Genomic DNA, 23,775 nt, shown 5'->3' with positions numbered 1-23,775 from the left:
TATCCTAAGACGTACGTGAGTCTCTAAGTTCAAGTAAGAGATGTGGGGGCTCAGGTTTGTTCTGGTGAGATCGCCTTCTCGCGACCAGCCGGATGTGGTTACACCGACGCCATCCAACGTTGACAGCTCGACGAATTGCCACGGTCCACGTCGAATGTGGCTTGGTAGGTAAGCCGAGGCTGAGCATTCGAGCGTTCTCAGAACTGGCTGTTCGACTATCCTCCGGCGGGAACGGGTGGTGTCGTGCGGCTCTTTGGTTGGGAATTTGGACCTCAAGGCAGAAATGCATACTACTGAAAGCCAAGTCTACCCATGTGGATCATTTTTCCTGAACAATGGAGAAAAATAGCTATTCTTGTGGGTGAGCTGGGAAAGAATAGGTACGGTAAAGCAATCGAGGCTCTTGCACACACGACCCACTAAACACGCCGCAGCACTATCTAGGGAAGAGCCCTGGTGCAGTTATACCATTCATGTCAAAATTGGAGACCGGCGCGTAGCATAGTGGACAGGGGCCGTTGGATGTGACATGATAGGTTGTCGAGCTCCCAATGTTTCTCTTTACAGGTGAGTGTTGACGAGACCTTTCATTGAACTGGGACTGGGCGGAGTTTGCGTCAGCACGACTTCCAGGCGTGTGGACCATGCAGAACAACATTCGAGCGGGATACGGTATGATTCGTTGCCCGGATTTTCGTGCAACATTGAATACAATAGGCAAGGCTGGCCACAATCAGCGGGGCTGAGCTGAGCTGAGCTGAGCTGGTGCCTCGGTGACGGATGGGATGATGACAGACGAGTCCGTCCAAAGCCGTCGCGAGAGAACCAGACAGAACCATCACCTCTTGCCGTTTGTCTTTCATCTTCAACTGCGGCCATGGCTCGCGCCTTCCTTCTCGGCCTCGCCACCCTCCCGGTCGTCGGAGCTGTTGGGTGGGATGACTTCTCGAACAACCTCCAGGGCTTGCGACCGATCTTGCCCCGTTTCTTTCACTGTTTGGCGAGCAAGTGACAAAGCAATACTTGAGTGAAAGTACGACATTCCTAGACTACTTTATCTTTGCCATGGCCCCGATGGGCATCCTCACAGCTGTGGTTTCCGCCATCCGTGTATGCGGAAGCCCAGCCTTGCGGGCATTTATCGGTCGCGCCCAGGAAGGAGGAGGCCAAGCAGAGGCTGAGCTCTGCTCATCGACTAGTCAGGATGTCTGCGAAGATCCTGGAGGTCGTCTACGACCCGGAGTTCGACGAGCTGGATCGGCCATGCGTCTTATCGTTCCAGGAATATGTTCGCAAGACCGGCAGATGGCACCGGAAGAAGGAGAGGGGCTGGCCCAGACGGCCCAACCGAATCGACTCCGTTTCGCTAACAAGCATGCACGAGGCCCCGGCCTATGACAATCCGGCACCGGCCTTTGCGCCGAACCTATCGCTCAATGTTGGCATCAAGAAACTCCACCCCGCTGTCTTCTGGGCCGTGGCCGTTTGCGGGTTCTTCTTGCAGGCGGGTGTGTTGGTATATGCTTGCGTTGCGACGTACTACCTTCACTGGGGGCGAAATGGCAAAGATGAGGAATCTTACTCTTACGTGTGTCCACTCGTGCTCATCGGCACAGTACTTGTCGGCACCGGTGTGTACCTCTGTGCATATTTGATCGGCCAGAGTACCGACGAGGAAGTGTGGTGCAAGGGCGCGAGGCAAGACGACAGGGCATCGATACACTGGTTGCAGCCGGGGGGGCAAAGAGTTGGCGATCAGACGTTTCACGCATTCTCCTACTCTGACAAGGACAACCCCAAGGATATCCTGCAAGAGTATACCATCTCCTGGAGAAATGAACAGTCACCAAAAGCACACTACACCGTGTGGGTAGCCGTTAGCATCACGATCTCCGGCTTCATTCTCCAGTTTATCGGGCTTCGGGGTGTGCATTCGGCTGTCGCAGTGGCCCAACTCGGCGCTGTTATGGCCATGGCCATTGCCCGAGCAGGTTTGCGCATGCAGCGACTAACGCCGGACGCGAACGCACTCGCCAGCCACGGGGAGATGATCATCGGCCATGAGCTTGACTGGCTGGCTTTGCGCCTTGGACGAGAGGACATCAAGCGGTATATTACGCGTACCCCTTCATTGCCCCAAGACTTCTCAGGCCCAGAAACTGCCTTCCACGCCCGCTGGATCTTTCACAGCGCGCCTTGCACACCGGTAGCACTCACAGGGGCGGGCCGGTTCGCTTCCAACAAGCCCAATATCGGGCGCCAATTGCTGAGTCTTCGAGCTCGACTGGCATCGCTTACGATCCCGCCTTCGGTGGATGCGAGGTTCAGTGTCTCGCCGAGCGCATTCGATGCGAACATGGTTGAAGGGCGTCGTCGCGCAAAGTATCTGGTGGCAGCTATTGTGGCGGTTGCCAACACCGTTTTCTCCAACTCCACCATGGTTAGGATGTACTGGCGGACCGAAAGCACCATGTGCTGGAAGTTTGGGTGCAAGGTCTCCTTGGTCGAAAGTGACTTGATCCTCGATCCGGACACTCCAGGCACCTATCCATCCAGACTGTCAAGGGTCCTTGGGGCCCCAGATTCTAGTTGGCAAGCGTCCGAGAGCCTTCACGAGGAGATGGAAGCAGCTTTAGGCTTATGGCTTTGGGGTTTGAAGTGTCAATTAGACGATCTGGTGATACATGACGGTCAAGATGCCTCTCATGACTGGCGGAGATTAGAGCGCCTTCAAGCGTGCACAATAGTCACCGCGGCAGAGGACCATGGAGGCATTTCATTACGGCTGTGGCATTCGAGATCAACCTTGTTGGAACATTCAAGCAGATACGAAGGCCATCATCACCACACCAACTCCAGCACACTATGGCGGTTGGATGAGGAACGAGACGCACACGTTCCAGCCAAAATACAGAGCGATGACAACAGTGAATTGGAACGCGACGACGCTTTGAATCGTGTGTTTGGGTGGTATGCACTCCACCGTCAACCTTGTCCGGCTGGTCAACCCCTTAAGCTAGTTGCGTCTACTGTCAAATCGAGCAGGCCACTCGCTTTCCAGTGTGAGCAGGAAATATTCGGCACATTCGTCATGGCTATTCTCGCTACCATCCATGACCTCGGCCCGATAACTTTGGAGGAGATAGACGGGAGCTTCCAGCTGTCCAACAACCTGGTGGCGTCCCTCGTCCAAATATTTGTTGAAAACAATCTAGGATCTGAGGAGGACGCCTTGCTGTGTATATTGCCGGCGATATTGGCCCGCCTGAAAGCATCTTCTTTGCAATGCGCGATTGAGGCAGCGAAGCAGACGGCAAACACTCACCGACGGGAGCAACGATGGTCCAAGGCTCGGGATGTTCTCCAGTGGATGTTCAACGAGATAGGGCGGATACCTCCGTCTGAATTAAATGGCGATTCGCGCGACAGCATGATTGAGGAACTCGTTGGAGCGCTCGGTGAGCTCTATCGACACGCACTTCGTGCGCCTGGACACTATCAATTTGGCATTGATGGTATCAACCAGCACTTGGCCGAGTTAGACCGGTTTCCCCCGGCCGTCCCAATCATTAGTCGCTATCTCGAGGTTGCTCGTAGGTTTCATACAGAACCGGGAAGGGGTTCTCCTGGTTTCCTGTTGTCTGCTTTGCGTTCGAACGACTTGACGACCACGCTAATCGGGCTTGCTCACTTGCAACCCCCGGACGACGGGGACACAGTGGGGGATGCCCTTTCATTAGCAGCTCGGCTCGGGTGGTCTGAAGTCGTGCTGAGCTTACTTGAGCTGGAGTCTCGGCCTGACGACTCTACCATACCAAACACGCGCTACCTATACAACGCTCCGCTGGTCGACGCCATAAAGAGTGGAGACGTCCACACCGTCAACAATCTACTGACACGATGTAACGAAGATATCCTAGCGCCATTCAAAAAGAAACAAGCTATTCTGGACGCTGCAAAAATGGGGCATGTCCTCGTGGCGGAGAGGCTACTAGGAATAACCCACACCGCACTAGACGCAAGTCCCTTGATATCAGCCGTTGAACAGGGATACACGAGGCTTTCGGAGGTTTTGATAGCAAACGGCGCCGATGTAAACGCGCGGAATGCGTGCGGGAGGACGCCGTTATATATAGCAGTCGAGAGGGACAACGTTCCTATGGTCAGGACGCTTCTTGACAACGGAGCAGACACGGAACTGGCCGAAGAGACAGGAACACCCCCACTTGTCATGGCAGTGGTATGGAAACACCTGAAAATCGTCAGGCTGCTCGTGCAAAATGATGCCAATGTCAATGCGCGCCACCAGTATCTTCGTACTCCGCTCCATTGGGCCGCGGCCGAAGGCCACGGTGTGATTGCCAATCTGCTTCTTGCAAACGGGGCGAACACCGAGACTGTGGATGTCGAGGATCAAACGCCGCTGATGTACGCAAAGCGTTACGGTCATGTGAACATTGTGGATAAGCTGGAGTGGCATAAGAAGAAGACTGCCTATGTTGGGACCGGGAGTATCAACCCCTCTTCTACATCAGCGGCCGCATAGGACTATGTATCTCCCCGTGATATCGCTACGATTTGCTTCCCTAGCTCTTTGGCCAAGATCCTCCTCCCTCTTTATAGGTTGTCACAATCATTTGATTCCTGTGTTACTCAAGTCAACAGACAGGTAGATATACGCTGGCTAATACACTTATTTGCATTATCAAACTGTCCCTTGTAGTCCTAACATTATAAACAAAACCAAGTAACCGTCATTAAGCCCTAGACCTAGGAAACATGAAGCACGCTATACCTCTGCGGACGATCCTTCGCCAGCAAATATTGCTCTCGATGGCCGATGACAAACATGAAGCCCTAGCAGCTACCATCTTCCACATCCACCTGGTGGAATCTGTCTACTCGAGGCCTACCCTGGTTGAGCTGGGAGGCAGCGCAAAGCTAGTCGGAAATGACTGGGTGGCAGCATAAAAGCACCGCCATCTTGCAGCTGCATCTACTTGGAATGTTGCCTTGGGGAAATCATGAAGACAGCATTACTGCCGGTTTGCCGCCATACATAAAAACACTATAGCGGCTGGGTGCGCTTCCAGAGTAGAGGAGATGCATGCAGCCAAGGGCCCCATTGACCCTGGAGCCTGCAACTCCAAGGCTACCATCCTTGCCCACTCGCCCTCAGGCTCGCAATGTTTCTTTTCTCGCGGCTTTACCGGGTCCATTGTCTGTTTGCAGTCCTACATATAAAACCCCCCTTGCCCTGGCCTTGACCAACAACTCGCACGCTCCATCCCTTATGTTCATATCACACATCGCCAATCATGCCAGATATAAATTGCCCTTCGTATCTCATACCCACGAAGTTCTACGCTGTATCTCCAACGTCTGCACCCAACCAGCTGAAGCGTCTACAGGCCGGACAGTTCATCACCTCGCCCGCGCACCCGGGCCGCCCGATCAGCGCAGACTCCCCGCTACAATTCAATGCGTTCGAGGGGATTCACAAGCAGAGCTCAATCAGAACCCTACGCGAGTACCTTACAGGAACTGAACCACACATTGGCATTTCTCGCTACGCCGCAACTAACATGCTGACCAGGCACATGCACGGTGTCTATCTACCAGAATCGGTCTCACTCATCTCCGTAGCGAAATCGATACCTTGGACCACGACTTCATTAAGCCTTTCGATGAGTATGTCCGAGCGAGCATTGCTAGTCCGGGTGTACAGAGGGCGTTGAAGACGCACTCAGTGCGCCTGAAGCAGCCTGTCTACATGGTAACGGAGGTCAAGGTCGCTCGGCCGCGAGATGGAGCTGGACATATAGCCGGTGTTTCGAGGAACAGGAGACAGGGGATACAACTGGTGCTGCTGTTTATCTACGGCTTCCGGCTCCGGAAATGCTGCGGTACTATAACATCCGGAACCGCCACACCAAGGAAGCTCTATGGAGCACCCGTCCGCTTGTTTACGGCATTGGCGGAGAGGAGGGGAGTTTGCCTGGGCTGAGAGGAGATAATATCGAGATGGATTAAGTTTGATAGCCTGTTCACGTTGGACGTGTTGGATTGGGGCCCTAATGAAGATGATCCAGAGTATGACCCTGAAGGCTTCGGACTTTCCATGTCCACCTTGGTTGATGAGTGTACTGGGGTGGAGTGCTTGGTCGTTAGCCAATGTGTGGTGTTTAGCCAGTGAAACTAGGCGTTTATTTAAGCTACAAATCACGCTGACAGGTGCCGTGGATAGTGTTTGAACTACTATAATCCATGCTTTGCCAACCTTCACGGCTAACCAGATTACATGAATCTCCCCATTCACCACAAATACTAGGTATGATCCCGTCATCTAGGTACCTAAACATGCGTGTAGGCTCTCTCCCGCTGCCATAGTGCTTATCTCCGCCCTGCTTTCATATATCTGCAGCCTAGCACATTACCCGGTCTGATGTAATAACATTCCCGTTGAACGAACAACACTACTGTACACAGGTGATATACGCTTGCGGGGTTCGACGAGGTCTGTCCTGGTTAGCTAAGGGCTAGCCATCCAGCGGTAGAGAGAGAAGCAGGTGTTCTGCGGATTCTAGGTGTACAAATATTATTTGTCGTGGTATGTTGAAACCATCTTGGATTGTACGACCCTATCTACACAGATAAAATCACATCTTGTTTTGACATCTTTAGGTAGGGTATTTCACCACGGCAATTCATGATATCCTACAATCTGCCAGTTAACGAGATTGGGGATTCTATGAGGCACTTTACTCGTATACTTGCCGTGGTTTAGCGTAGACTTAGGTATTACACCAGCATTCTCCATACATAGTGTCTGCGTGACTTGATGTTTGCTCTCAACCTCTTACTCAACAATGCACACAGGGATTTTAGATCATGAACAAAAACATGTTATTTATTTAAGGATTTTATGAAGCATTCTTATGCTTATGCATGTAGCCCTAGAGTACATTGTACTCTTATGTTTTTAAGTACTACATAAAAAAATAGGAAAAGTCTCCCAAGATCGACGACATGCGTTGCACGGATTTTGGCAGCTTCGTAAGCCGAGAACAAAACGCTATTGGACATAAAGTACATACTAGACGAAGCCACGGCCCGGGATTGCCTACCGTACACCTACCTAATTTTCTAGGTACCTATTGTCAATTGAGGACACGCAAATGGGGACTGTCACACTAGAACCAAAAGTACATAGCTGAAACTGAAGCTTCCAGTTCCATAGTTGCACATCGAGGCCATTTGCATAAGGGTCCGACCTTTCAAACTCAATTCAGTTGTGCTAAATCTCAAGCAGGCTCATGAAGCCGAAACCGCCGACACCGGCGTCCCCTGACCCGTCACACTGCAGGTGCCAGGTGCAGCCTTGCCAGGCACTCGGCACATCACTCGGCTCCTTCGGTGCCGTGACGGGCCCTGATACCCACATGGCCCTTATCAATCTCCATCAGCCATACCTATTGAAGAAAGATTGTGGATCGTTGCTAATCTGCAGCCTGATTGATAATCGCTGACTGATGTTTGACTTTGACATCTGCCGGCCCACGACCCACTTTGTCCCTGGATCTGGGAAGGGTCCGTAGACCTCGGCATTCTTCAGTGAAAGCGGGATGGCTCGCTGCTCGCAAACTTGGCCCTGCCCTGCGCAAGAGAAAATCGCGCATCGAGCTGGTTTGGAGATATTGGTATAGGTAGGACATGCCCGACCGCAGCGGAGACACCAGCGCCTAGGTACGGATGCCATGGCTAATGGGAGTCAGGACAATCCTTTTTTTTCATAGAGTCAGAATCCTAGGGTAGGTAGGCATTGAAGATACACGCCAGACGCGGGTGATTTAGCAGGGGGTGATTGGAAAGAGACGCGCGCAAGATCTTATACAACCAGTTGCTATTATCTATATTATGCTATGAAAGATCTATTTACTCCTACAAGGTCCTCTATTTCTGCGCAAGGATACGAGCAGCCGCTGCCTCGGCAACAACCATGATCGTCGTCTGGATGTTACCAGTAGACAGGTCGGGGTGGATACTGCCATCAACAACATACTACAAGAACCGTTAGCCATGCATCCATCAATGAAATTATTAGACCAACTTACCAGGTTATCCATGCCATAGACTTTCGTGTTAACATCCACCACCGCAGTCCCATTCTTCCGTCCATCATCAAGTCCCATCTTGGCCGTGGACGTATAATGCGTTCCAGCAGCAGGGGCGGCCAGAATCTCAGTGACATTGGCGTCGACCGTCAACTCCCACCCCTTGTTCGGTGCATCAAAGTCGCCAAGGAGCTCCTGGACAAACAAGCGCGCAGCAAGGACATCATCCGCCGTCTGCATATACGGCGAGGTCTCGATGACTGTATTCTGGTCCTCGTCTAGCCCCAGCACACCAGTCGACGTCAAGCCATGCGTCATATACGCCTTGATCTCAAGGACGGCGTCCTCCTTGGGCGCGCAAGACCCCTGGAAGTACCGCGTGTGGTTGTGGACGGTGTTCGAGCTGAAGAAGATGAGGCGGTGCTTGCCCTGCGTCAGGAGGCCCGAGCCCTGTCCGTACAGCGCGATATCGCCTCTGTCCGAACCGTCCAGGATAGCGTCGTAGTCGGGGATGCTGAAGTTGCCGGGTGTTTTGGCGGTGATGGTGAAGATGGGGTGGTCCTTTAGGGTCTTGCCGACGGGGAGCTCGATCCAGTCCTTTTGCGCGGGGACGGGGATTCCGCTTCGCGCTGCGGTCTCGATTTGGGTTTTGGGCCCGATGCCTGAGTTGAAGAGGAGGCGGGGTGTTGAGAGGGCGCCCGCCGCGAGGACGACGCGGCCGTTGGGCGCGAGGGGGATGATTTCGGTGCTGCCGGAGGGGTTCTGCACTTCCACGGCTGTGACGGTGCTTCCGGTGCGGATGACGCGGAGGGCCTTGGTGTTCAGGCGGAGGGAGAAGTTGCTGCTCTTCTGCGCGAGGGGGAGATAAGTGCGGACGGGCCCAGCACGGACCTGGTCCTGGACGTTCCACGCCGGGTAGCTGTAGACGCGGTGCTTCTCGTCAGGCTGGGCGATCATATCGACGGACGTCCAGCCGAGGGAGCCCAAGAACTTCGACAGAACAGAGTACAGGCCCTGGTCGTAGCGCTTGCCATCGGACGAGGGCAGGATGGTGCCGGGGTTGCGGGCGTAGAGGCGCTGCGCGGCGGGCTCGACGTCCTTCCACTTCCACCCGGCCGGCCAGTTGGCGTTGTCGTCGAAGTCGTGCTTGGACGGGTGCACGAAGACCATGTAGTTGACTGTCACGCCGCCGCCGAGCACGCAGGCGGCGTTGCCGGGGGTGTCGGTGCACATGTACTCGTTCCATACGTCGAGGGCGCCGACGTCCGCGGAGAGACCGGGGAGGTCGATGGGGGTCAGCGTGTTGTTCCAGGGGAGGGTCTCGTTGGCGCCGGTGGCTACGGTTGGGCCTGAGCCGCGCTCGAGGAGCAGGACGTTCTTGCCTGCTTCGACGAAGCGCTCGGCCGTGATGATACCGGCGGGTCCGCCGCCGACGACGATGTAGTCGTAGCCGCTGGTGTTGGAGGAGAGGCTGGAGGCTCCAGCGGCGCCCAGGGCCGCTGCCTGGCAGGCTACTCGAGAGATCCTCATGTTGAGAGCTGTCGATTGCTTCTTTTTCTTCTTCTTTTTTTTTGTTGAGGAGGGTGCGCCTTTTAAAGTAGGCTGCCAGCCGTTGGTGGAGCCCGCCAATATCTTCAGGGCCCGTCCAGCTCCACTCTCAGGGCGTCACAAATTAATTATTGTGTTTTAGCACATTCCGGCTGCGGATCCCTGGCTTCCAGACTCATGCTTCCGGCATGTGGCAGCCGCGGATTTCGATGCCGATATACGGCAAGTGTCTTGAGGCAGGTGGTTCCGTGGAGTCCCGGGTTAGGGCTGGAATCTCGCAAAGCCTGTACTTGTAGAGTTAGACTCAGCTCGTGCTATTTCTTCACATAGTGCAGTATTAATGCCAATGCAGTCATTATAGAGTCTGTTTCGGCTGAGAAATCAGAAGAAATTGCAACGCAGTCTTGACGTAAACTCTGGAGGCTTGCTCAGATATGATAGTCTGTGGACAGATGAACTCTACCTAACATATCCCATGTATCCATCTCGGTAAGATATAAAACAGCAACACGTGATAGACCGAGACCTAATTTGCCAGAGACTCGCAGACACAGCAGGCCCAGGCCCGCGGGCGCGGGCGCATTCTACGCTGCTGGACTTCGATGCCGGATCTGGACCTGTGGCTCTGAATAAATTCGGCTTTGGTGCACCGTCTAACAATCAATGTGAGAAGCCATCCAGCTGCACACTCTCCGCTGTCATGGATGTCAATGGTAACTAACCTAGGAACAAAATCACTTATGCAGATTTTCCTTTCCCTTCTGGCTTCTACTCTCGTCTCACGTTCTTTGATAATATACCACAGGTGGAGACTGGGGGGCATGAATATGAAATCTATATGAAATCTGTCGATATTGATATGGATGGTCGTGACGGATGACGTCGGATTCAGCAAGCACCACGGTCCGCTGGAGAATCTCGTAGCTATCTACTTAGGTATGGGCGGACACAGATTTTCAAGACTGTGGTATTGGAGTTGGCAGGTGAGGTGTGGTGGAAACGCTCTCACTCGTCATTTAGGGCGAAATTATCCCGTCCACGCCGCTTGTAGGACAGACAGGGCACTTCGGTGTTGTTATATCCTAGATTTAAGGGTATAATGTGCAGGCAAAGTCCTAGGCCACTTTACCGGTAGGTATAGGTATAGGTATAGGTATAGGTATAGTTATAGGTATAGGTATAGGTATAGGTATAGGTTTAGCAAGGGCAAGGTCCGACATCCAAGCCCGGCGCGGAATCCGGTTAGGGCTAACCCTGTCACGCTCAGCGCCTGTACCGGGCCCCGTACTCTGCTCGAAGGTATGGAGTACATGTAGGAGTAGCCCGGGTACAATCAAGAAAGGATAGCCGACGGCATAAAATGCATGACCAATGATTCTGGGCGTGAGACAGTCTTGAACAGTCGCTGGCAATACCCCTCAACCCCGCCACAGACTAGCAATTACTAGGACATGTCAAGCCACGCATGGACACAGTAAGCCCCGAATGGCCCATTCCCTGTCGGAGAATTGATCCTAATGACCTGCAGACCGCTAATGTACTCCAACGCACCCTAGCGCTCGCCAATCTACGATAGCCTATAATACCCGTCCTTAAGATCCGCCATGATATCATCCAGGAATGCCGGGTATCTGAATGCGGAGATGCCGCTGCTAACAGCGGATGGGTGCATAACTCTGTTAACTAGGTAGTCCTGCTCGCTGACTTTGTTGCGGGGTGAGGCGCTGCGGTATGGTAAGTTCCCACTTCTGCGATGCAGCATCAGGAATGATTCAGCGGCGTTCCAAGGTCTGCCAGCAGAGTTGCTTCCGTACCTGAAAGCGGACCAATTGTCCCAGGGCACAGCGTGGTACGAGCCATGACGCCATCCAGAAACTTTGCGGGTGATTTGGCCAGAAAGGCCTATTTGGAGCGCTGAGTCCGCTTTTATTGAGCCTATCCCCCAGTATCTTACCCCCTTCAACATTTGTATCGTTTCCACCGTAACATTCTCAAAAGCCCATACGCGACAATGGCCACCCAAACCCAAGTCATCACCGAGAACGCCCATCTGGCAAGCGCCCGCGGGGCCGTCAGCAAGGAAGCCTGCATGGCCCTGTACGACGAGTGGGCGGCCTCCTACAACAAAGATGTCTCCGACGCTTCGCAGAACTATGTCGCTCCTCTTCTCACGGCGCAGACGGCTCTTCAATTAATCAAGAACGTTCGCGGACCTGTTTCTGTCCTGGATGCTGGGTGTGGAACCGGCCTGGTCGGCCAAGCCCTAGTTACTCTGTCCAAAGGCAAAGCCTCCCTTACCATCGACGGCGCCGACCTCTCCCCCTCCATGCTCAAGATCGCCAAAGACACCGGTGTCTACCGGAACCTTACCAAAGTCGACCTTACGCAGCCTATCGACAAGCCAGACAACAGTTACGACGTCGTGACCTGCTGCGGGACATTCACGCATGGCCACGTCGGTCCGGACCCTGCGCTGAGGGAGTTCATCCGCCTCGTCAAGCCCGGTGGCGTTATTGTCGCGACCGTTCTTCACGAGATCTGGCAAACGTGGGGCTTCAAGGCCGAAACAGAGAAGATCGAAAAGGACGGCCTGGCCAGGATCGTCAGCACGGAGGTGTTGGACTACCGGAGGGGCGCCGGCGACAAGGCGACATTTCTTGTTTTGAGGAAGGCTCCTTCAACATAATCGAGCATGAGGACAATAGCCCGGAAAAGCGTACTGATGCCCAAGCGGACACATCATGATGGAAAAGCGTGGAGGCGAACTGGACTGCTTAACCTGGAACTTTTAGGACCGCAATCAGACTGAATGAATACTTGCCCAATGCGACTCCTATGCCCTTGCGACTTTGCTTTCCCAATGCGACTTTTACCGTCGATGGTCCAGTGCAATTCAGTGTAGCTCGTATAGTATAGGAACCCAGTAGAGCAGGTCCAAGGGTTGCATATCCAGATGGTGAAAATGTATCAAACATAATGATCAGTCCAGTCGTAGATGTCTCCCTTCTGTACCTCCCTAGGTATGTGCAGTTGGTTACTTACAAAAGGCAGGAGCCATTCTCACCCTGGATACAAACACCCGAACGGAAGGAGCTCACCCCCGGGTGTTTGCACAAGGTTGAGTCACAGCACGGCCTCGCCCTTCGAGTTCGGGAATCTTATGAGCTTCATCGCCCGGCTAGACCCCTATCCCTCGGTCCTTCGGTGCCTCTCGGACGCCGAGCAACCCTACCATTGGAGCGGAGCATCAAGTGCTTACAGAGCATCAGAGCTTACAGAGCAAAGAGCTTACGGAGCATCAGAGCTTACAGAGCAGAAGAGTCACCCCAATCTAAATCACAATCCCACCCGATTCGACCGGGCCTCCCTCCCACGGCCCTCTCCTCCGCTAGCCCGTCACGGGTCCCCAGGTATAAGATCCTGCTCCCGCCGCGCTTTCTCGTCTCTTCTTCTTTCCTTCTTCAACAACCAACATCGCAATTTTTGGCCTCTTCCCTTCCCTCCTTCCCTCCCTCCCTCCCTCCATCAAGGTAAGTATATCCCAGCCGGCGTGGTGCAATGGTAGCATAGCTCCAAAAGCCCTGGACCTCGTCCCCTAAACGGCTTGGAGAAGATTCAGGTTCGAGTCCTGGCGCTGGTGTCCCTTCCTTCCCTTCTTCCCTTCCTTCCCTTCCTTTCTCTTGTGTAGATAGCCTAGATAGAACAAAACACTCCTTTTTCTCTCTCCTCTACCTTTACAACAAGCCGGCGTGGTGCAATGGTAGCATAACTCCAAAAGTCCCGGACCTCGTCCCCTAAATGGCTTGGAGAAGATTCAGGTTCGAGTCCTGGCGCTGGTGGCTCCCTTCCTTCCTCTTATGTAGATAGCTTTTAGATAGATTAGATAGAACAAAACACCCCTCTCTCCCTCTCTCTCTATAAACAAAAGCCGGCGTAGTGCAATGGTAGCATAACTCCAAAAGCCCTGGACCTCGTCCCCTAAACGGCTTGGAGAAGATGCAGGTTCGAGTCCTGCCGCTGGTGTTCATGTTCTTCCTTCCTTCTCTCCCTCCTCTTCTCTCTCTTAGATAGTCTAGATAGTCTAGATAGAAGCAATAGAATATGTTATATCTACTTAACTATCCCTCCCTCTGTCTCAACGTAGGATGGCTCCTGTAGAGCAGCATGGATACTATTACTAATGTTTTCGAGCGTGGGTTCCAGTTCTTTCCCTCGTGCACGTAAGTTGCGGACTCAAGATCCGAGGCTGGACACGTCCAGAACCGTACCGGGCCGTAGCTAAATATAGACAGGCGTACACCCCAGGTCTTTGAACTCTTATATTGAGGTATACTGCGGTAATCTAAGGCACGGTTATCATCGCAAACGAGGACTGCCCTGGACATAACTATGGAAGTGTATACCAGAATCCATCTGCCCATGCAGGATGCATGCATGACGTTCCAGTGGCGACGATTCGGGGAATAGACTTTTCAGCACGGTCGCCCGGACTATGGTTCTAATCGAATCGAGTTGCGGGACATGTCTACCTAGGTAATTGACGGATGATCCGCTTGGTCTTCCAGTGTTTCATTTACCCACGTTGGGAGATCTTCCGGCAACCATCTGCAGGAATTTTCGAAATCCCTTTACGATATCAAGTGGGCTTCGTGCCTCTAGCAGATTCATATAAAGGAAAGAGGGAGACAGTGACGGATGACCGCGGTAAAGTCATGACCCATCATTATTTCAAGACTTGCTGAGCTTGCAGACAGATATACCGCTGAGGTTTGAGCCACATCCAGTCTTAATCTTCGGCACAGCCAGCTGCTACAGCAGCATTGCATGGTCCAGCAGCGTACTAGGGTAATGCTGTTAAGGATGAGCGGGTTGTTGAATCGCCGGTGTGGGAGCCGCGATATGCTCATCGCCTACCTAATCTTGGTGTTAACTGAGCAATTGGAGAAAATCAAACGCAGTGCCGGGCTCATCGAGGATGAGTTGGAGTTTTGCTAACCCTACCTACCCGAATAGCCCTGTCGTACCCAAGTATGATCGTGTCCTGTCCAACGAGTATCTGGACGGCGGAGGACTTATCATGGGAAGTTCTCCCACTGCCTGAAGAGGAGTGAGCAGTTGGAACGAAGTCCATCATTCGAAGAGGTAACTCCTTGCTTGGCTGTCTCCAGGAAGGAGTGATGGAGACGTGGACCCGACCCCTTGCCAATTTGGGCAACCTCCAACAATCATCCCATCAAATGGGATGCTTTAGCCTGGCCATGATGAATCACATGTGATTAACTCATATCATATAGTCTTCGAACTTTTATAGGTAGATAGGGTACAAAGTCTGTCATTCCATCAGCCCTACTGTACCCTGTCACCATGATCACCAACAATAGAGCTTTCGCTCAACCCTATAGTGATTTTTACGCCCTACTTTTACCTAGGGAGGTGAACCCATCACTTCCCCTGAGCATCAACAACAACATTCTCCTCCCCAAGCTCCCCATATGCACTCGACAGACTCCCAGTCCCCTCAGACCCAACCAAACCCGCCCTAGAACCCCCGATAGTTAGCCCAGTCCATCATAGATACTCCGATCCCTAAGCATACCTCTTCTTGCCAGTTTCCCACCGCTCCAGCACCCACGTAGCGGCCGTAAACAAAATAAGCAGCACGCTCATCACCGTCCCCGTAATGAAACCCTTGCGGTACCGCGGCGCATCAACCTGCTGCCAGACCACCTGCGGCAGCCACGCCTGAAACACATACGCGAGCTCGTTCATGGACCCGACGACGAGCGCGCGCTCCTCGTTGTCCTCGCTGCAGATCTCATGTGCCCAGCTGCACATTCCATTCAAATTAGCTTTCTCCGACACAGGCTGTAAAGAAGTGACCGGGGACGCACGCAAACAACAACCCACTAAGCCCATACCCCGCCCCCGACATAATAAAGCAGAACCACCTCCATCCCTCGGGGATATTCCAGACAGCAAGGGAAGCATAGCAGACGATATTCGAGACCGCGCCGAAGATGATCGGTGGCCAGCGCGCGCCGCGGAGGATCGAGTCGGATGTCCAGGCGTATACGAGGGTTGTGAAGACCTGGACTGCGTATGTTGTTGTGGGATATGAGTTGATCTGCCCGATGGTGTAGACGGGGTTCGTGGAGGCTTTGAGGTACTGCTGGAAGACGGGCTGGCCGCCGGAGGCGTTGTTGAATGTTCTTTTCCGTTGATATTAATACGCCATGTACATGCGGTAGGGACGGGGGGGAAGGGGGGACGTACATGTACGCTGCTGTCAGGATGTAGATGTGCCAGGAGGTGAAGATCTTCTTCAGCTTGGCTTTTGTGTAGGGGCCTCGGGGTTGGCGGCCTTCGAGTTGCATGCGTTTTTGGGAGAGTTTTACTTCCTAGCAGAACATTAACCTCTTTCTCCTCCTCTTCTTTAGCAGCATGGAACATACATCTTCAGTTAAGTACCATGGGTTCGAGATCTCAGGGACATCAGGGAGGACAATGAAACCCAGCAACGCGATGGGTAGGGAAATGACGCCGTCGATGATGAACAGCCTTGGTACTTCCTTAGTATATCCTTTCCCAGGGCTGGACAGAATAAGGTGAACTCACCACTGCCACCCCTTAAACCCACCCCTCCCACCAAGATTATACACTCCCGCCATCAAATATCCCGAAAACATACTAGCAATACCACTGCTCGTATGGAAGATGCACGACCGCTTCGCAAGCTCGTCCTTCCGGTACCACGAGCCAATGATATACTGCATGCCGGGGTAGAACGTACTCTCCGCAAGACCTGCGATAGCCATCAGCATCCTCCATAGATTCCTCCAGCTGATACATGATACATGATCATACCAATAAAGAACCTGAGCACATAAAACTGCGTCGGCCTATCACACCGCGATAGACACATCGTGAGGACCGTCCACAGAAGCTACCACACACACACAACCTGATCAGCACCCAACCACCAGGACCAGACAGAGCCAAGAAGAAGAAGACGCACCTCCATCGCAGGCAACCAATACCTTGGCCGGATCTTCGTCAGCATGACATTACTCGGGATCTCGCCGATCACGTATCCCACCGTCCACGCGGCCTGCATGTAATTCAGCTGGTTCTGGTACATGCCCAGGTCCTCTTTCATGCCGGAGACGAAGGCGTTGTTGATGTTGATTTGGTCGAGGTATTTGATGAAGTAGCCTAGTGAGTGCAGGTACAGTTAGCTAAGGGTATATGTGGAGAAGAAGGGTGAGTTGAGTAGGTGAGGGAGGAAGTGGCACACCCAACGACGCAAACGACAGAATCGCCGCGTCGAGCTTCGTGAGGAGCCGTCGCTCCTCGGGCGCCTTGTCGAATGTATCCCAGATGTAACTGACCCAGCGTCGCTTGGGCGATTCCTGGATGGCTGTGGCGGGGGGGTATGCGGTCGCCCGTTCTGCGTCTGCGTCTGCTGTCTTTGAGGACATTGTAGCTGATCCCTGGAAATGAATGAGTCCTGGCTCTCATCAAGATGGAGTAAGCTACGCAGGGATTTCTTATATACGTACTGGGTGCTAACCCAGCGTGGAGGCCAGTCATGCACGGTCACCTCATCGAGGCTAAAGTCGCGCATCCGGAGCCCTAAACTAGGTAAGAGACGATTGCTCATCGCCATCGAGATTCACACCATCCCGCGCACCCAATAAGACCGTTGGACAAGGGCCAGTTAAGCCATTACCAGCAAAGCATGGCAGCTTGTGCGGCAGCTTGTGAGGGGTAAGAATTCTTTTCCCGCTGAACCCGCCTCCTTCGACGCAAGGAGCACACCATTTCTGTACGTACGAGGTCATAGATAAGACCACTCTTCTCTGTTCTCAACTAACGTGATTGATAATCTATTGCTACGGAGTATTCATTGCCTGAATCATGCACTGCAAGTCGGCAGCTCCAGGAGTTCTCCGATCCCGCTGTCCCGCCTGGTGCTGTCGTTTGCGTTCTCGAAGAACGCCTTCAATCGCTCGCGCTGAGCTTCCTTTGCCTCGTGCCATTTCTCCGTGTGCCCTTCGACAGGCTCGAGGCCTTTTTCCGTCCTCGGCTGATTGATCCAGCCGAGCAGGTCGTTGACGTAGTCTTCCTCCACGTCTTTCAGCGAGTGGAACCGCTTGCCGTGCCCTTTTCTCTTCAGCTTCGCGTTGTACTCCGCCCTCATTTCTTGCGTTGACGGTAGGCTGGCAATCCCAGAGAATACGTTCGCTGCGGTAATGGCCTGGAACTCGAACAGCGTAAAGGTGGCGGTGTAGAAGGGCACGCCGACAAACGCAAGGGTCGGGTCGGGGATGTAGAAGATGTCCTTGTGCAGGTTGTGTGCTTGTGTCCCGTCCGTTACGAGGATCGTCTCGTCCGCGTCCGCTGAGGACAGTTTGTCGTTATGGTAATCTTCCAGGAAAGGGAGGGTAAACTGGTATCCCGTGCAGAGAATCACCTCGTCGAGGCCGCAGAGCTCCTGGCCAGATTTCAAGTGTACTTTCAGCGGCAGTTTGCCGTCATCTGCTTGGTTGTCGTCCAGAACCTCGTACCGTGTCACCTCGCTAACTCGAACGCCGTTTTCCGGGAGAATGTTCGCGGAGATGTCGAACTCGCCGCCGCGTGTGCTCTGATAGATGGTATCTGCTTGCGGCCCAATTTCGCGCGCGATATCGATGGCCGACACGGCGCCGCCGACGAGGAGGACGTTCTATGCTATAAGCCGCTGTTCCTAGCGGACGGAAACCAACGTACCTTATTCTCGTAGCCCTCTGGTTTTCTGTATCTCTTCGAGTGGAAGATACGCTCTGGCCAGCGCGCTTTTGCCTCGGCGAGGCCGGGCGTGTCGGGAACTCGGGGGGTATGGTAATGGCCGCTGGCAACAATCACAGCGTCGAACAGCTAGATCGGTCAGAGTAGTCCATTATTGAAGGTCTGTGGCTTACAGATAACTGCTCAATCTCCTTCAATCCATCCTTTTGTGTCTCTAGCCTTGACCAGCTGACCTGCCACAAATGACCTTGCTTGGAAACGTCCTTAACGCGAGCCCCGTAGATTGTAATGTCGTCAACTCCGGTCTTCCTCGACGTATCCTGTATATACTCCTTCATCACAGAATGGCTGACAAAGTCCGGTGTTCCCTCTGGCCAGGCATTGAGCTTGACGCGCATCAACGGCGTCGACACGTTATTCTTGAGTCCGGCGTAACATGGTCTATCGAGTCAGCGCAAGCTCTCACTCACGTGACGGAACATACCCAGGCGGCGCATGGGCGAGAGCAAGATTGCGCTCGTCCTTGTCAAAGTACTTTTCTGCCTCGAGCGGTTTCAGCGAAGTGTAGGATGGTTCCGGTGCCGGGCGCTCATCGTGAAGCCTGCAATGTTAGACCAGCGAAAGCATCTGACAAGGCCACATACCAAACACCTCCAGCGGCATGACTCCTCTCAAAGACGGTCACATCCAATCCAGCCCGCAGCAAATGCGCCGCCGACACGACACCACTAATTCCAGCCCCAATAACTGCCACTCGCCGAATTTGCGGGCGCGTCATGATGTCTGCTTCTCCTCCACGCGGTATGGTCGGCAGAAGCAGAGCCTGGGCTGCGTTTTATCACCGGCGCTCGTGCGTGATCTTGGAGTAGGGTAACGCTATCGGCGTTAAGATGGTGTCATGCGCGCAATCTATCTGGTCTGACCTTCTTCTCGTATGATAGAGTAGCAAGTCCCAGTGTAGAATCCTTTGTCGCTGAGACGGCGATTAGAAATTCGAGGCGTGATATTATCCCTGCAAGTCGAGATCGGAGTATCTCCAACAAGCAGGCACTGAGTGAGCAGACGGATATATGAAGGAGGGGAAGAGAATTTGGCCATGGCCAGACAAGCTCGTGGCGATGCGCAATGATGAGCGATGATGGTGCGATCGTCGTCCTCTCAAGATTCGGTTTGCACATCACGAACATCCATTCCCGAAAAGATAAGATCTCTGCGTTCCCACACCGATGGTGATATCATTGACCGCAACAAATACCGTTAAAATGACTCCAGCCCCAATCGACCCGAGCATCGTCGACGTCGCAGAGCCCCGGAAGGACACTCTCGATCTTCCTGAGGCGGCCCGCAAAAGGCTCGAAAAGGCCGGCATCGATATCTCGAATTATCCCTACCGTCCTTCTCGTCCTCTGTTCCTAGACGATGTCTACCGGATCCGCGACTATGACCGCGAACACGTCGATCCCGGTAGCCGTGCTGATCCGGAGAAGAAGGCCCTCCTTTCCGCCGCGAAGGAAGTGATCCACTTGACGAAGCACATCGGCACCGAGATCGTGGGCCTGCAGCTCAAGGATCTGACTGACCAGCAAAAAGACGAGCTGGGACTGCTGATCGCCGAGCGCAGCGTCGTCTTTTTCCGCGACCAGGACCTCTCGCCGCAGGAGCAAAAGGCGCTGGGCGAGTATTATGGCGAGATCGAAGTTCATGTACTATACCCACCACAGATCCAGAAAACTACTAACTACAACAGCCGCAAGTCGCTCAAGTGCCCGGTAATCCCGGTGTTTCGGTCATGTGGCCTGCTCTTCAGGCAACTGAGTTTCCAGCCAGTTTCCGTCGCCCTGGAGGCGCTTCGCGATGGCACACTGATCTCGTTCATGAACGGCAGCCTGCGGGTGTGACCCACCTCCACAACGATACAGTCCCTTCTATCGGAGGCGATACCCTCTGGGCCAGCGGATACGCAGCATACGAGAAGCTCTCCCCCGGGTTCCGCAAGATCATTGACGGCCGAACAGCAATCTACCGTTCCGCTCACCCATACTTGGACTGCGAGAACCCTGATGCTGGGCCCAAGTATATCGAGCGTGAGCACCCGCTTGTGCGCGTCCATCCAGCAACGGGTTGGAAGGCTCTGTGGGTGAACCGAGCCATGACTGATCGCATCGTTGGACTAGACAAGGCAGAGAGCGACGTGATCCTCGGGTACCTGTATGATGTGTACGAGAAGAACGTTGATATCCAGGTGAGGTTCAAGTGGACTCCGCGGAGTAGTGCTTTGTGGGATAATCGGTAGGTTCGCTCGCCCAGCTAAGAATTGATGGTAGGCTGACTGGCCAGGATCACTATTCACAACGCGAGCTGGGATTATGAAAACTCTGAGCCCCGACATGGCACCCGAGTGACGGCCCTGGCTGAGAAGCCTTTCTTCGATCCGAAGGCTAAGAGTCGCAGGGAGGCATTGGGTCTTCTCGGAAAAGACGAGATTGAGGAGCTAGAACGATTGAACCTCACACAGTAGTCAGGCAGTTAGTTCTAATCAGAACCTCAATGATATTGTCAATATCTGCAGAGGAAAACTCTCGATCTGGAGACGTTATTTTCATCGCACTTCTACCAGGCCTCGGAGTGAGTACCGATAAAACGCCGCAACATGGCCCATAGGCCTACGACAGATTTCTCCGGTCAAGCCATGTTGATTCATACATGATCAAAGCCCTGACGTGCTTTCGAAGATCCGACTTGACCAGTTTACCTAGGTAGGGTCTGCAAAAATATATCGTCGGATCTTCGTTACGAGTCTGGCCATTGTGTGCATTCTTTCGATTGGAAATCGCGCTTTCGATGAGATAGCTCTCCCTTCATTTACTGGTACATTTCGATCGACGAAAGCCCGATCAGATGTGTCCTCGTCGTCGGCTATGGTTTGTATTGGGGGAAGCGATTCGAGGCGGTCGCTTCTCTATCTCCAGTTGCCGAGGAACCATGCTCACGAGCCAAGTTGCTGCTCCTCCAAGGACCAATTAGTGAGAGCTTCACCTGCAACCTTTTGCATAGCTCAGAGTCGAAATCATAATTTTCCCTCAAGTGAAAATAGGCAAAGACGCGAGGAGAGAGACGGCCGAAACAGGCATGATGTAAACAAAGGCCATGACGTCAGCTCACCGCCTGCCGCTTCCGACCTTTTATTTACACCGTCATTTCAGATTCATCCCGTCTCAACCAACTCCCACTAACTCCCACACCACGCTCCACTCGCTTTATCCAAGCTCAAATTCTCTCATCCGGCGCAAATTTTGGCTGTCCAGAATTTTCAAGACAGAATTCTCTCACAATGGCGGTCCGCCGCTCAGCTCGCCTGAGGAGCATTCAGTCGCCCGCTCAGGTACACATCTCTCGCGCTCCTGACGCTTGCCGCCCTTGCTTCAAATTGCTGACCCTCGCTTCTCGTGTAGGATTCTCCCTCAGAGTCGACCGAAAACACTGCGGAGAACAACAAACCGCAAAACAAGCTCGATAGCGTGATGGAGCGCGAAGAACCTGTTGACGCTCCCGTCAAAACTCATTCCACCCCGGCAAAAGCCGCCCACACTCCCAAGGCCAAATCCCACAAATCGCCCGCCAAAACACCAACCACTTCGATCACGCGTCCAACCCATTTCGAGATGCACCCTAGCAAGGTCCACCAAAGCACCACGAAGCAGGCGGACTCTGGCCTGATTCTCGGTTTCAATCCGATCAAAAAGGACGCTCAGGGCAATGTGGTAAAGGAGAACCCCGCGCAGAACACACCCAGCAAAGTGAACGCTTCGCCTGCGTCAACCTTCTACGGCACGCCTGCGTTTGAATTCAAATTTTCCTGTCAAGACTCGGAGCTTAGCGACGAGGCAAGGAAGCTCATGGAGAGCGTACGCGAGGATGTGGCTCGCATCAAGGCCGACTTGGTCAAAGAAAATGCCGCCAAGGCTGCCGCGGAATCATCACAGAATGGTGAACGGAAGATTGCGAAACCAAAGGGGAAATCCAGCAGATTCTCCGATGCCCACATGGCCGAGTTCAAGAAGATGGATTCCATCGCCGGCCACGCCTCCGCCTTCCGTGCCACACCAGGACGGTTCCAGCCTGTCCAGAAAACACTCAAGAGAACAAACTCCAAGGCGCGTTTGGACGAACTCGAGGGCCAAGATTCGCCCGCGAAAACCACACCCAAGGCATCCACTCCCTCCACACCATCTGCGAAACGTGTCAAGCAGGATACGGCCGAGGCCACACCTCAAAGCCGCGTGCCCAAGTCTGCCATCTCGCGACCCCGGTCCAGTATTCGCAGCTCGCTGTTCACACCAACGCGTGCCTCGCTGGCTCGTGTTTCTGGCAGCCTGAAGCCTCCACGCACTAGCATGATTCCGTCGCTCGCACGCTCTCCTATCGCCAAGCCTGCTGAGGCTCCGAGCACCCCGCGTACCGAATTCAACCCTCGTTTCAAGAGCAACATCCCCACGCTAAGCAGCCTCAAGTCTATTCTTCGCCGTCATGAGCCCTTGTTCTCCAAGAACCCGTCTAAGATCGCCGCTGGGACGCATCAGACTGCTCCTGACTTTAGACCTGAGCTTTTGCTTCAGCCATCCGGTGAAAGCTCGCCCATGGCAGCACTCACCCCGTCGCCCAAGAAACGAGTGGAGTTTACACCGTGCACCAAGCCTCGGATTGCTGAAGAGGTGATCTCGCCGTCACCATCGAAGAAACCCGCAACCATCACGTTCCCTTCCACATCCGACGTGGTCTATCCCACCCTTCCTGACCTGAGCCCCGAGCGTAGCGCTTCAACACCCACCGCCATTCGATCAGTCCGCCCATCGGACGTTCCTGTTGAGGCCACTCTGCCTGAGGTTCCCGGGATGCCTCACGGTCTAAGCCACAAGAAGAGGCACCGCGCGGCCGAGGACGAGACCGATCGCGAGAACGTTCCTCCGGCCGACGATGCTCAGGAACGGAGCGTGAAGCGGGTGAAAGTGAGCACGCCCCAAGCTTCGAAGGTCCATCAGTCCAGCCCACTCAAGCCCCGCTCGCACACTCCTTCGCGTCTAGGCTCTGGGGCAATTCGCAAGGGGACCCCAGCAAGTGCGCGCGCTAGGAGCCGCGTGCTAAGCATGAGCCGACTGAACATGCTAGCCCAGCCGAAGAACCGGCCTTAGGCCTAGGCCTGCACATAATGACTGCATTTACGAGCGTTCAGATTTAGCATACGGATGACAGCTTTCTCTTCTTTCCAGATTCGTTCATAGTGTACAGTCCAGCTCCGTCCAGGCCCTCATGTACTTATCATTTGGCG

At 53.7% G+C, this 23,775-nt stretch overlaps 8 protein-coding genes across 8 annotated transcripts; 5 read left to right on the top strand and 3 right to left on the bottom strand.

Annotated features, from left to right (window-relative positions):
• Nucleotides 1–1,204: 1,204 nt before the first annotated feature.
• On the top strand, nt 1,205–4,546 carry DSM5745_00948 (ankyrin repeat domain-containing protein; the record flags this gene model as incomplete). The annotated part of the gene is made up of 1 exon (XM_026742964.1): nt 1,205–4,546. The coding sequence occupies one exon, from the start codon at nt 1,205–1,207 to the stop codon at nt 4,544–4,546; it is 3,342 nt and encodes a 1,113-aa protein (XP_026608809.1).
• Nucleotides 4,547–5,318: 772 nt separating this feature from the next.
• DSM5745_00947 (uncharacterized protein) lies at nt 5,319–6,033 on the top strand (the record flags this gene model as incomplete). The annotated part of the gene is made up of 2 exons (XM_026742963.1): nt 5,319–5,691; nt 5,729–6,033. The coding sequence occupies 2 exons, from the start codon at nt 5,319–5,321 to the stop codon at nt 6,031–6,033; spliced, it is 678 nt and encodes a 225-aa protein (XP_026608808.1).
• A 1,920-nt stretch (nt 6,034–7,953) lies between these two features.
• Nucleotides 7,954–9,644, bottom strand: DSM5745_00946 (putative cellobiose dehydrogenase; the record flags this gene model as incomplete). The annotated part of the gene is made up of 2 exons (XM_026742962.1): nt 7,954–8,061; nt 8,115–9,644. 2 exons carry the CDS (start codon nt 9,642–9,644, stop codon nt 7,954–7,956), a joined length of 1,638 nt encoding a protein of 545 aa, XP_026608807.1.
• A 2,029-nt stretch (nt 9,645–11,673) lies between these two features.
• DSM5745_00945 (class I SAM-dependent DNA methyltransferase) lies at nt 11,674–12,348 on the top strand (the record flags this gene model as incomplete). The annotated part of the gene is made up of 1 exon (XM_026742961.1): nt 11,674–12,348. One exon carries the CDS (start codon nt 11,674–11,676, stop codon nt 12,346–12,348), a length of 675 nt encoding a protein of 224 aa, XP_026608806.1.
• Nucleotides 12,349–15,104: 2,756 nt separating this feature from the next.
• DSM5745_00944 (uncharacterized protein) lies at nt 15,105–17,140 on the bottom strand (the record flags this gene model as incomplete). The annotated part of the gene is made up of 9 exons (XM_026742960.1): nt 15,105–15,201; nt 15,259–15,489; nt 15,554–15,871; nt 15,936–16,060; nt 16,115–16,220; nt 16,278–16,464; nt 16,527–16,605; nt 16,678–16,874; nt 16,957–17,140. 9 exons carry the CDS (start codon nt 17,138–17,140, stop codon nt 15,105–15,107), a joined length of 1,524 nt encoding a protein of 507 aa, XP_026608805.1.
• Nucleotides 17,141–17,577: 437 nt separating this feature from the next.
• DSM5745_00943 (putative FAD dependent oxidoreductase) lies at nt 17,578–19,227 on the bottom strand (the record flags this gene model as incomplete). Its single annotated transcript, XM_026742959.1, has 5 exons — nt 17,578–18,387; nt 18,432–18,578; nt 18,623–18,890; nt 18,934–19,050; nt 19,094–19,227. The coding sequence occupies 5 exons, from the start codon at nt 19,225–19,227 to the stop codon at nt 17,578–17,580; spliced, it is 1,476 nt and encodes a 491-aa protein (XP_026608804.1).
• Nucleotides 19,228–19,711: 484 nt separating this feature from the next.
• Nucleotides 19,712–20,967, top strand: DSM5745_00942 (TauD/TfdA dioxygenase family protein; the record flags this gene model as incomplete). The annotated part of the gene is made up of 3 exons (XM_026742958.1): nt 19,712–20,152; nt 20,197–20,738; nt 20,787–20,967. The coding sequence occupies 3 exons, from the start codon at nt 19,712–19,714 to the stop codon at nt 20,965–20,967; spliced, it is 1,164 nt and encodes a 387-aa protein (XP_026608803.1).
• An 813-nt stretch (nt 20,968–21,780) lies between these two features.
• DSM5745_00941 (uncharacterized protein) lies at nt 21,781–23,638 on the top strand (the record flags this gene model as incomplete). The annotated part of the gene is made up of 2 exons (XM_026742957.1): nt 21,781–21,831; nt 21,902–23,638. The coding sequence occupies 2 exons, from the start codon at nt 21,781–21,783 to the stop codon at nt 23,636–23,638; spliced, it is 1,788 nt and encodes a 595-aa protein (XP_026608802.1).
• Between the last annotated feature and the right edge of the window lie 137 nt (nt 23,639–23,775).

This window comes from Aspergillus mulundensis (assembly GCF_003369625.1).
Source record: "Aspergillus mulundensis strain DSM 5745 chromosome Unknown scaffold_0, whole genome shotgun sequence".
In the NCBI taxonomy this organism is placed as follows: Eukaryota; Fungi; Ascomycota; class Eurotiomycetes; order Eurotiales; family Aspergillaceae; genus Aspergillus; species Aspergillus mulundensis.
The sequence above is the reverse complement of the archived record's forward strand: the minus strand, read 5'-3'. Positions and strand labels throughout refer to the sequence as shown.